Source organism: Danio aesculapii, chromosome 21 (assembly GCF_903798145.1).
Source record: "Danio aesculapii chromosome 21, fDanAes4.1, whole genome shotgun sequence".
In the NCBI taxonomy this organism is placed as follows: domain Eukaryota; kingdom Metazoa; phylum Chordata; class Actinopteri; order Cypriniformes; family Danionidae; genus Danio; species Danio aesculapii.
The window spans coordinates 19,332,607-19,346,140 of NC_079455.1; the positions used below are offsets into that span (position 1 = coordinate 19,332,607).

General features: G+C 36.3%; 1 protein-coding gene across 1 annotated transcript; it reads right to left on the reverse strand.

Annotated features, from left to right (window-relative positions):
- Nucleotides 1–1,048: 1,048 nt before the first annotated feature.
- Nucleotides 1,049–12,954, reverse strand: LOC130214744 (potassium channel subfamily K member 4). Its single transcript, XM_056446553.1, has 6 exons — nt 12,686–12,954; nt 7,299–7,416; nt 7,000–7,160; nt 5,050–5,236; nt 2,914–3,062; nt 1,049–2,578 (listed from the first exon to the last, which is right to left on the reverse strand). The coding sequence occupies exons 1-6, from the start codon at nt 12,872–12,874 to the stop codon at nt 1,925–1,927; spliced, it is 1,458 nt and encodes a 485-aa protein (XP_056302528.1). The 5' UTR covers nt 12,875–12,954; the 3' UTR covers nt 1,049–1,924.
- Between the last annotated feature and the right edge of the window lie 580 nt (nt 12,955–13,534).

The window sequence follows — 13,534 nt, forward strand, 5'->3', positions numbered from 1 at the left end:
CGCAATGGAAAAAGTATTGAACACATGAAGAAAGGGAGGGGTAGAACGGCAGCACAGACAGCAGCTGAAATCTCTTAGAAGTTATTAAGCAACCCTCTGCCCTTCTTCAATGTAAATTAATACTAGCTTGAAACTAGGGTGAAGATGAAACCAGGGTGGACATTTCAGCAAGACAATGATCTAAAACAAAGCCAATGAAACTCTTAAATGCTTTCAGAGAAAGAAAATAAAGCTGTAGAATGGTCCAGCCAATCACCTGACTTGAATCCAATATAAAATACAAATTAAAGATCAGATTTGATAGACAAGACCCACAGAACCATCAAGATTTTTACACTCTGTGAAGTCTGTGAAAAACTCACACCTGATTCATTTACGTAAATTCATTCTTCATATGAGAGGCGTCTTTAAGCTGCCATCACCAAAAAGCCTTTTACATAAAGTATGAAATATGTTTCAGTAGTTCAGTACTTTCTCCTTGTGTCATCTCATTGTTATTACACTCAACTACTTTTTCAGATTTTTATTTATTTGTTTTTTCATGTTTGTATTGTTTGGGTTTCTACCAAAATCTGGTTCAATTTCACGTCCACAGCTCCTTTAGAAATATTATTACTATGAAAAAACATGACTTGTTCAATACTTATTTTCCCCATTGTATAAAGTGCCGAGTGTTGGATATTAAGTTACAATCATGACAGCTCAAGTAGAAATGATTTGGTAATGAGAATTAAAGTCATCAGAACGACAAGACAAAGTAGTTAGTATTTAGTCATAATTATGTGACATAAAGTGGCAATTAAGGGATACAATTATGTTGTTATGTGGTTGTTTTGAAATAAATTTATTAGCAGTTGTGGGATTCAGTCATTTTTATGAGATATGACATTTATGATAAAGGGAAACTCATTCATTTTCTTTTCAGCTTAGTCCCTTTATTAATCCGGGGTCGCCACAGCGGAATCAACCGCCAACTTATCCAGCACATGTTTTATGCAGTGGATGCCCTTCCAGCTGCAACCCATCTTTGGGAAACATCCATACACTCACTAACACTCATACACTACGGACAATTTAGCCTACCCAATTCACCTGTACCGCATGTCTTTGGACTGTAGGGGAAACTGGAGCACCCGGAGGAAACCCACGCGAACGCAGGTAGAACATGCAAACCCCACACAGAAACGGCAAGCGACCCAGCCAAGGCTTGAACCGGCAAGCTTCTTGCTGTGAGGTGACAGCACTACCTACTGCGCCACTGCGTCGCTATAAAGGGAAACTATGAGAAGTAAAATTGTACCTAAAAGTGAAGTTGTAGCAGTGATATTAAAAGTCACAGTCATGAGAATGAGTCACTTTGTTGGAAATAAAGTGCTGCTTGGTGTGTATAAACTTGGAAAACTTAAAAACAGTCACTTTTTTACTTGAAGCAAAAACAGGTAGTAGATTATTTTCCAGTAGTAGAAAAGTTACAGTTTGATGAACTCAAGCAGTAAGTATCAGTTGAGTTGGATTAGTAACATTAGTAAGAAGGTGTCATTCCTTTATAATTATTACGACGCTAGGAAAGGAGCGAAAGGCACACCGAAAAAAAACATTCATTGACAGTCAGTGCATCTGTAAACAAGTCAGCGTCCACAAGATGGCGCTAATTGACTGATCACGATGGCCTTCCTGTACACAAGACAAGATTATCCAATAAAAGTTCTCTCTCATGCTGAGGGATTCAAGAGTTGACATGACCTGATTCTTCTTCCCCCCTTTTGCATTTTAGGCACATGGACAGTTTTTTTTGTTTGTCCCAGTAAAATCTGAGAATACCGTCACAGTGGAGCACAGCATATCTTAAAGCTAGCAGTTGCTTAAAGTTTATTCCAAAGAGGCTTTTTTTGAGGAACTACAATCCTCCTCAACACTCTAACACTCACACCTTTGGCGTAGAAGGATCTTTCTGCTGAATGTCTCCATTTGGCGCTCTATTCTCTGGTTCATTTGGACTGGTTTGGGGGGACTTGTTTTTTGGTTGATCTCTTCTCAATTGTCTCCGTTGACGTCTCCTTTTGGGCCTGTCTGGGTTTGAGTCTGGTAAATCCAGCAGGGGGTCTAGGTGGACCTTCCTGCTCCCTGCATCTGAGGATTCATCAATGTATGCAAGATTTTCCCCAAAGTAATCCAAAGGCTGTGAGAGGATAGGATCTTTGAGGATGGGATCTTTGGGCTTGGGATCTTTGGGGATGGGATCTTTGGGGATGGCGTGGAGTTTTTCCTCTTTCTCTAATTCCTTAGCAGCAACGCTTCCTCCACCCTCCGGGACCCGTTCAGTTTGGGTTGCCTCTGACTCTGACTCTGAGCTGCCTTCAGACTCATCTGATGAGTAGGAGCCGGATTCAGATTCATTCTCCTCTCTACCATCTTTTCCGACTTCACCCTGACTGCCGGTGCGTTTGTGTCGCCTGTGATGGCGCTTTCTCCTGCTGCGCTTGAAGGGATCTTCAAGTTTTCCGGCGATGTTGAAATCCACAGACATGTTCTGGATGTTCTGAGTCCAGTCCGAGGCATGGGCTCGCAACCCCTCCATCTTAGAGCAGAAAGTAGGGCAGGAGAAATGGAAAGGCTTGAGAGTTATGGAGAGATTTGTATGCCACCAGGAACAGAATGATTGAAATTTGACACAGATTTTTTGGTTAATAGGAGTTGTGAAGAGATGAATTACGGATATGAGTGGAAAATGGAAGGAAGGTTATCATGGAGATAGAAGGGATGGGAAGTGAGAGAGAAATTAATAATCCCAATTGATTTGCAGTGCTGAGTTTGACCAGGGAGTTTGACCAGACACTGCCCTTATTCATAAACTCCACAAGGCATTTGGTTATAAAAAATTAATCTGACATCAAATATTAATCACATGCCTACCTCAGCTTTGGTTTTTTTCGTAAGTACCAAGATCCAGTTCCCAATCATGGAGAGAATGGTAACAAAGTAGGCCAAACCGAACAAAACCCAGAACCACACCAGAGGCTTGTACCAATGTTCTCGACCGTCGTCACCCTTGATGCCATCCCCTGATGGATGCACAAAATGCATAAAGAGTGAGTTATTTATTTATTATAAGTATTAAAGTGATGATTTATTCATTAATTCTTTTCATTCATCTATTCATTTTCATCTCCTTTTCCCGGGCCGGGTCGCGGGGACAGCAGTCTTAGGAGAGAACCCCAGACTTCCCTCTCCCCCAACACTTCCTTCAGCTCCTCTGGAGGTGTTCCCAGGCCAGCCGAGAGACATAGTCCCTACAGCATGTCCTGGGTCTTCCCTGAGATCTCATCCCGGTGGGACATGCCTGGAACACCTCCCTAGGAAGGCGTCCAGGAGGTATCCAAAACAGATGCCCGAGCCACCTCAGCTGACTTCTCTCGATGTGGAGGAGCAGCGGCTCTACTCCGAGCTTCTCCTGGGTAACAAAGCTCCTCACCCTATTTTTAAGGGTGCGCCCTGCCACCCTGCGAAGGAAACTCATTTTGGCCACTTGTATCCGAGATCTTGTCCTTTCAGTCATGATCCAAATCTCATGACTATAAGTGGGAGTAGGAACGTACATTGACCGGTAAATTGAGGGCTTTGCCTTTCGACTCAGCTCCTTTACCACAATGGAATGATACATCTCCCGCAGTACTGCTACCGCTGCACCGATCCGCCAGTCAATCTCAAGTTCCATCTTTCCCCCGCTCTTTAACAAAACTCCTCCACCTGGGGTATGGATTTTCCTCCAACCTGGAGATAGTTGGAGGAAAGTCCATACCCCAGGTGGAGTTCAAGTATCTTGGGGTTTTGTTCACGAGTGAGGGAATGATGGAATTTGAGATTGACAGGTGCATTGATGGTTCATTCAAATATTAATCCTAATGTAATCCACATTTCTTTTATTTTAGTTTCTCTGTGGAACCCAAATATAGATATTCTTGTCTATATTATGAAAATGAATGAGACTCTAAACTTTCAAGCTCCATAATGGACAATAATGTAGCATTAAGTTAAGCCAATTGAAGCATATATTTAATTTTTACAATTGATCTCAGAGTTTATTACAGAGCAAAAATGGTCATGTGACAAACAAGGCTTAACATATGGAATTAGAAGACAAAAATGTGTGATAACTGTGCGATAGTTGGAATTATGGGACATAGTCACAATTATGAGAAGTAAAGCCACAGTTACAAGTAGCACCAAGTAGCAATTGTGAAATATAAAGTCTCAAATGTAAGATTTAAAGTTGGAATCATGATAGATACAAGACAAAGTAGTAGATGTGGGATTTAGTCATAATTTTGAGATGTATGGCAGTTACTTTGAGAAATAAAGCAGCAATTTTCAAATATGTGTGATATAAAATTTCAACTATAAGATTTGTAAAGTTTCAATTATGAATAATTAACTTGCAGTTATATGAGACAATATTGCAATTGCGAAATTCAGTTGAGGTTTGTGTTGTCTTGTCATATTTGATGAGTGTTCGTCATACCAAATCATTTTATGGCGTCAGATGAATTGTCCAGTTAAATTAATCAAGTTGCATGCATAGATTAATTTAACACCACCATGTTGGGCGTTTTGGTGCTTAAATATTTTGGGTCCCACTGACCTCAATAATGTGGTCAAAATGTCCTTTAAAATATCTTTCTCTTCATAAGAGCATCATACAGGTTTGGAACAACATATATTTCAGTTAAGGGGGAAGTAAGATGTTTAGCACTGTAAGTCACTTTGTAGTTTCGGTTCTGGCATTTGAAAACCAAATCAAGTGGCATGTTAATGCAGGCAATTGTGGATTCAGACTATTGATTTAACCCATTATATGTTTACCACAAGATGACAGCAGTGGTTTGTTTATTAATGTTTACAATAACAAGAACGTACAAGGTTAAATTAGATCTTTGCTAAGGCTGGGTTAACCTCCAGGAACCTTGAACAAGTCAAAAGTCAAGGTAGGGGTTTTAATCTCAGTTTTAGTCATCAAGTCATTAAACATGGAAGTGAAAAATTTCAGGATACCTGCAACATAGTCTCCAAAACCCACAGTAGTGAGGGTGATGACCACAAAGTAGGCAGATTGCAGCAGAGACCAATTTTCAATCTCTTGGAAGACTAAAATTGGCAAAAAGATGAAGAGGACGCAGCCCAGCAGGATGGACAGCACTGAGGTGATGACACGCACGATGACCGGTTTCACCTTAAATTTCTGTATTGAGAAAATAAAGACATTTGGCCTGTTTACACCTGGCATTTAACATGTAGATGAGACAGACACACTGTTTACACTTGATGTTTTCATCCAGCTCTTTTATCCATTTTTGACCACTTCTAATTTGTTTGAGGGGGACGGTCAATGAGCGGTTGATTTTATGAGCTTTTTCAGATTTTTTTTTTCTAATATCGTGGATCAAGTTTGCACAAATAATATATGAACTTAAAAGGAGAAATTAAAAATGATAGAAAAGCTATGAACACTGTGACCCTGTGTTAGAATCAGGAATGGTAAGAAAAAATAACTTGTTTTATACACACACTCCCCACTTTATTAGGTACACCTTACTAGGACCGGGTTGGACCCCTTTTGCTTTCAGAACTGTCTTAATACTTTGTGGCAAAGATTCAACAGGGCACTGGAAGTATTCCTCAGAGATTTTGGGCCAAATTGACATGATAGCATCACATAGTTGCTGCAGATTTGTTGGCTGCACATCAATGATGCAAATCTCCCGTTCCACCACATCCCAAAGCTGCTCTATTGGATTGAGCTCTGGTGAGTGTGGAGGCCATTTGAGTACAGTGAACTCATTGTCATGTTCAAATAACCAGTCTGAGATGATTCACGCTTTATGACTTGGTGTGTTATCCTGCTGGAAGTAGCCATCAGAAGATACGAATTATTTATTTTTTAAATGTTTCCCAAATGATGTTTAACAGAGCAAGGAACTTTTCACAGTAAGTCTGATAATATTTTTTCTTCTGGAGAAAGTCTTATTGGTTTTATTTCAGCTAGAATAAAAGCAGTTTACATTTTTAAACACCATTTTAAGGTCAAAATTATTAGCCCCTTTAAACGATATATGTCTAAAGAACAAACCATTGTTATATAAAAACTTGCCTAATTACCTTATCCTGCCTAGTTAACCTAATTAACCTAGTTAAGCCTTTAAATGTCACTTAAGCTGTATAGAAGTGTCTTGATAAATATCTGGTCAAATATTATTCACTGTCACCATGGAAAAGATAAAATTGATCAGTTATTAGAAATGAGTTATTAAAACTATTATGATTAGAAATGTGTTGAAAAAATGTTCTCTCCATTAAACAGAAAATGGAGAAAAAATAAACAGGGGCCTAATAATTCTGACTTTAACTGTACACCCACTCGTAATTGTGAGGAAAAAAAGTCAAATTTTCTAGAAACAAGTTGACTTTTCTACTCACAATTCTGACTTCTGCCTAAAAAACTCAAAATTGTAATTTGTTCGTAATGAATTGAGCTTTTATCATGTAATTCTGAGAAAAAACGATTTATAGCTCACAACTGTGATATTAAAAAAACACCATTATGAGTTTATGTATTGCAGTTCTGAGAAAAAAAATCTGAATAGTTTAGTCATGAAATTTTTAGGGGAAAAATTCCATACTTCAACAACAGGACAACATGAGTGTTTAAGCTGTGAGAGCAATCTGACCTATAGCATTTTATACTGAAGTGGTCAAAAGTGGACAAGCTCAAAACATTTACACCTCTATTATTGTCATCCAAGTTCCGTAATCGTCACATTAATTGTATTTTTATAAATCTTATTCCAAATGCCAAGCTGAATCCTATTTCCTTCCAATTTCTTGAGCCTTTGAAATCTTTTTCTTCTTTCCATAGCTCCTAGGTCATTCAGTGAACTCCTCTGTAAATGTTAACGATTGTCACATGAGTGTGTGCATGTGTGTGTCATCACCATTATTATTTACCCATAAAAGCGCTTCAATTTTAGCAATGGCGTTCCTCAGCGACGTCCCCAGGTGGTCTCCTGCGGCAGCCAACAGAAATCCAAACAAGGGAATGCCCACCAGTGTATAGCAGATACAGAAGAACTGACCCCACGATGTCTTTGGAGAGATGTTTCCATAACCTGGACCACAGACAAACACTTGCTGTGATCTGATGGCAGATATTTTTAGACATCACACAGTGCCAATGATCTCCAGAATGCAGAGGCTCTGGCTTTAGCATGCAGGTATGTTCAGCCAGTGATGTGACAATCCTGTACCGATGGTGGTGACAATGGTTCCACAGAAGAAGAAAGCGCTGGCCAGGTCCCAGCTGGTGCTGAAATTGGTTTCATTGTTGGTGGGGTCAACTCCAACACTCATTACCGTTGCTAGTATCTATTTAGAAACAGTGAGTAGAGTGTGGAGAAAAGATTAGTAATTAGATTCTGCATGATGCTCTTTTGTTGTCAATGAGCATAATACATGATAAAGGTCAAAGCAGTGAAATGATACGTGCTTTTGAACTATGGTAAACATGTTTCCAAGTCAGAACAGCCCCTCAAGTAGTATTTATGACCTGGAAGCTCCGAGATAAATTTGATATTCTAGTTTCCGGATTGGGTGGACCGCAGGGAGGGGATCTGGACATTTTCTTGCCTTGCTATTAAAGGGGCCCTATTACAGTTTTTTACAAGATGTAATATATCTCACAGGTGTCTTCTGAAAGTTTCTGTAAAGTTGCCTCACAAATCATATATTATCCCATGCAGTAAATGCTCCTTTTTGAGTGTAAGCAAAAACACAGCTTTTGTGTCTCTTTAAGTGCAAAATGAGGTGCAGTTCCCAACCCCTTTTCTAAAAGAGGCTATGCCTTTACAGCTTGTGTACTCCTGCTGCAACAACTTTTTAAAGGCGTGGTCCACAGTGTATTTTTAAGCCTTGGTTGTGTTTATAAGATGCAAAGCAATGTGTGCTCTTGCTTGACTTGTAGAAAATTACGTTATTTTTTTCATATATCTTACAGATATTTTTCTTATTATATCCAGCTTTTCTGCTAACATGAAAATGGCTGTCAAATTTCCTAGTTCCTCTGAAAGGCCCATCCTTAAGAGGCTCTGATTGGACTGCTAACAAAATGTGCTGTGATTCAAAAATTGGCTCCATGTCACGCTCCTACAAGCGCACGCTTTTGCGCTGTGTAAACAGTCCAGTCAGAGTAGCTGTTAGCAGCGTTAGCTGCCTGAATCAGACAGAAAAAAGAAGAGCACACAGATCCAGCTGAATCCAGCACTGAACTGGGAAAGATTCTGGAAGATGTCCTTTATCAAATGCTAGCTATATAGTATTTTATAATTCTCTGGGACATAATTAAAATTAAATTGAAAACACTTCTCTCTTTGTGTCATGTCCTTTGGAAGCCCAAATACAAAAACAGAAGAAACTCTTTGGAAATAGCATTTGGATGGCATTTTAGCGTTTACTGCTTTAACATTACAGCGCCTCTGGCCAGGTCCCTTCGCTGCGCAGGATGTATGTGCATGGTGAACACACATAACTGGAAGCCCTTGTGATCTCACTAAACTGGATATATTTTTTTGTAGTCCCCAAATTTCTTTTGCTGTAGGCTTTGCTAAGCTTACTCTGTAAAAGCCAACGTTTTATTGAACTTTGAGCATCACATTCAGAGATGTTGTTTATGTTCACAAAGCTACATAAGTACACATCAACTAAAGTTTAAAATATGGTATTATAGTGGACCACTCATTTAAAGCCTTTTCAGTTTAATCTGATATATGGTTTTATAAGAGCATACAGTTAAAGTCGAATTATTAGTCCTCCTGTAGCCCTCATATTTCCAAAATGATGTTTAACAGAGCAAGGAATTTTTCACAGTATTTTCTATTATATTTTTTCTTCTGGAGAAAGTCTTATTTGTTTAATTTTGGCTAGAATAAAACCAGTTTTGTTAAAAAATAAATAAATAAAAACATTTTAAGGTCAATATTATTAGCCCTGTTAAGCAGTATATATATTTTTTTTTGATTGTCTACAGAACACACCACTTATACATTGACTTGCCTAATTATCTTAAAAAGTTAAACCTTTAAACTGCACTTTAAGCTGAATACTAGTATCTTTGAAAATGTCTAGTAAAATATTATGTACATCATGGCAAAGATAAAAGAAATCAGTTATTAGAAATGATTTATTAAACAGTTACACAGAAACAGTTTCTTCCCTCAGGCGATCCATCTCATGAACACGTGATGAGAATAATTGTGAAACAAACATCACTACTTTCATACACATATCCACTTGTTTCACAACACACTTTACATGCCAATTTGCACACAAGAGCTGCACATATAATGTTGTATATAGTAATGCTGTCTTATATATATATAGTAATGCTTGTATATTGTTGCAGTCACTAGTTGCTTCTATTTTTAAATATATTTATTATCCGATTTTGTCCTGTCTCTGTAATTTTGTTGCACTATATAAGCTGTCACGAAAACAAATTCCTCGTATGTGTGAACAAACCTGCCAATAAAGCTCTTTCTGATTCTGATTCCGAAATTATTATGTTTAGAAATGTGTTGAAAAAACCTTCTTTTTGTTAAACAGAAATTGGGAGGAAAAATTCAGGGGGATAATAATTCTGACTTCAACTGTATAAGAGCACAACCCAATATGACACAGAAAGTTTATATAATGTTACTCATGTCTATTGATGTAAATTTCATGCATATCAGTACATTAGTTCTGTGAGGCAGCATTACTATTTTGATAACACACTATTATTAACACAACTAAACCAGGCCTCACCCTAATGACTATGAGTTATTTAAATTCCTAATATTCGGATGTGTATTTTCTCAGTAGTAAAAGCAGTACAGCAATTGAGATAACGTTTTTGAGGTAGTTCAGAAATGGTACCAGATATAGAGAATATCTCTCTTTGTAGTAATTGTGTGCTTTATAACACTGCTGAATTTTTCAATGGAAGTTGAAAGTGAATAAACCATAAAATGACTGCTTTATTATCTTTGTAATTTATATATGTCAACAACCATTGATTAGCATATTTTGTACGATGCTGGATCTAAAATTCATGACTTGTCAGGAAGCAGCCTATCTAGAGCAGTGTTTCTCAACCATGTTCCTGAGGGGCCTCTAGCTCTGCATATATTCAATGTCTCTTTAATCAAACACACGTGATTCAGATCTTCAGCTCATTAGCAGAGACTGAAACACCTGTAATGGGTGTGACAGACTAAGTGTTGTGACAACACAAACATGCAGTGTTGGTAGTCCTCCAGCAACGTGGTTGAGAAACACTGATCTAGAGCAATTAAAATATATAGACGGATGATGATGCTGTATGATAAAACAATTCAACACCATCACTTTATTTTTACAAAAAAAATGACAAAGCAGGACATTTCTGATGGAAGTTAGGCAGCATTAAAGTTAATAATTACACCTTTTTTGTTGAATGACATTCCTGAAGACCTTTTGGACTCAAACCTCTGTTTACAACACCTACATTTCTGGCTACACTCTAAAGAAAACGTTATTTTACGGGTTTTTTCTGGCAGCTTGGGTGCCAAAAAAAAAACAAAACATGAAATAACAGCTGTTAAAATACAGACATTTACCGTAATATAACGAACATTAAATTACAGACATTTACCATGATTTAACAAACATTAAATTATAGATATTTACCTTAAAATAACGCATGTTAAATTACAAAATTTCTTTACATTTTCATTTCCGATCAATTTCTGTAATTTATTGTCTGTTATATTACGGTAAATGTCTGTAATTTATTGTCTGTTATATTACGGTAAATTTCTGTAATTTATTGTCTGTTATATTACGGTAAATGTCTGTAATTTATTGTCTGTTATATTACGGTAAATTTCTGTAATTTATTGTCTGTTATATTACGGTAAATGTCTGTAATTTATTGTCTGTTATATTACGGTAAATTTCTGTAATTTATTGTCTGTTATATTACGGTAAATGTCTGTAATTTATTGTCTGTTATATTACGGTAAATGTCTAATTTATTGTCTGTTATATTACGGTAAATTTCTGTAATTTATTGTCTGTTATATTACGGTAAATGTCTGTAATTTATTGTCTGTTATATTACGGTAAATGTCTGTAATTTATTGTCTGTTATATTACGGTAAATGTCTGTAATTTATTGTCTGTTATATTACGGTAAATGTCTGTAATTTATTGTCTGTTGTATTACGGTAAATTTCTGTAATTTATTGTCTGTTATATTACGGTAAATGTCTGTAATTTATTGTCTGTTATATTACGGTAAGTGTCTGTAATTTATTGTCTGTTATATTACGGTAAATTTCGGTAATTTATTGTCTGTTATATTACGGTAAATGTCTGTAATTTATTGTCTGTTATATTACGGTAAATGTCTGTAATTTATTGTCTGTTGTATTACGGTAAATTTCTGTAATTTATTGTCTGTTATATTACGGTAAATTTCTGTAATTTATTGTCTGTTATATTACGGTAAATGTCTGTAATTTATTGTCTGTTATATTACGGTAAATGTCTGTAATTTATTGTCTGTTATATTACGGTAAATGTCTGTAATTTATTGACTGTTATATTACGGTAAATTTCTGTAATTTATTGTCTGTTATATTACGGTAAATGTCTGTAATTTATTGTCTGTTATATTACGGTAAATGTCTGTAATTTATTGTCTGTTATATTACGGTAAATGTCTGTAATTTATTGTTTGTTATATTACGGTAAATGTCTGTAATTTATTGTCTGTTATATTACGGTAAATGTCTGTAATTTATTGTCTGTTATATTACGGTAAATGTCTGTAATTTATTGTCTGTTATATTACGGTAAGTGTCTGTAATTTATTGTCTGTTATATTACGGTAAATTTCTGTAATTTAACGTCCGGGGAAAAAAACTTAAAATAACGGATTTTTTTACAGTGTATGAAATGTATGATTATAAAATGGTCTACTTCTCAAATTCCAACTCTTTCCATGTGGAATTCTCAGCTGTCATTCTTTCTGTGGAAAAATTAACTTATGACCTCAACCACAAACAGGACAAATTCAGGAGACTTTGGGAACCTCTCCAATCGTTTCTTCACAAACAATGATTTTTTTCTGGCTTTCTTTTGTTTGATTTTGTTTTTGTTGAGCAGATATGTTTTATTTTATTAGCAGCATTTGGAGTTTGTTTGTTTGTTATTGATTTTATAGATGCAACAGAGAATTTGGAATAGATTTTTTGTTATTGTATTTTTCCACTGTTGTTAATTCACAGAGCTTCATGCGATTGAAGCTATTTCCCTCATTAAAGAGATAAAGACAGCCTGGTACTTTTCATTTTTTTGTCAAACTTTCATATTATTATTTGTTTCAAATTTAAGTTTGCAATGTTGTGATTCTCCTTCTAGCTGGTTGGATATATTCTGACCCTAGTGCTTTAACAAAAACTGGTAAATTAATTACAAAATTGGCATTTGTTGTGGAGTTTACCAGTGATTTATGAGTGGAAGCACAATTCTTTTGAATGAAAAACTACAGATCAGTATTTTTAAACAAAACAACTGCCCAGATGTATTGAATGTAAAAATGTGTTAGTATACTCACATTGATGAACTTGTTTAGATTCTCTGGGTCCACACAGGTATAGTTACCGAGGAACTCCTGTTTGGTGGTCTGCAGAAGGTCAAAGTGTTCCTTTTGATAACCGACCTCCAGATAATTGAACATCAGAGCCCCCATCACCAAATACAGGAGCACCCCAGTGAGGATAAATACAAGAGTTGCCCCGTGCATGGCTGAACATCTGCTGGAGTCTGTCCTCTACTGCTGTTTGACCTTTTGGGGACAAGACTGCAAAACCAGAGATGCAAGCACTTGATGGTGAAATTTTAAGCGGGAGCACAAATCAACTTTACAGAGAATTTTGGTGTTACATATTAAAGCTGTAATATCAGTGTTGGTCTATGACATTTTAAAAAATATATATATACAAACAACCACAAACCTGTGTTTTTTTTTTCAGCTTATCCAGCTTAGTCCGTAGCTGTCCTTAGAAATTGAGTCTCCGGATACAAATCCACATGGAAAACTGTCATCTTCGTGATCTAATTGAGGAGACACTGTTTGATGAAGAAATACCAATAAATATCAGCATTATATTGAGATCAGTAAGAGAGCCAATATCTCATATCAGGGATGATGTACTACAGGTTATAGGGATAAGTTGTCATGATTTATTTTATTGATTTATTTTCCTTCAGCTTAGTCCCTTATTTATCAGGGGATATGAACCGCCGTTGTCATTAGTTATATGATAAATATTATCATGTTTTGTTTCTTACAATTTTTTTGTCTCTGAATTTTTTTATTCAGTTATATATTACTATCATTTTATGATCCAAGTTATTTATTTTGGAAGATATTAGGTTAAAGCAAGTTAAACAACTATTTTTA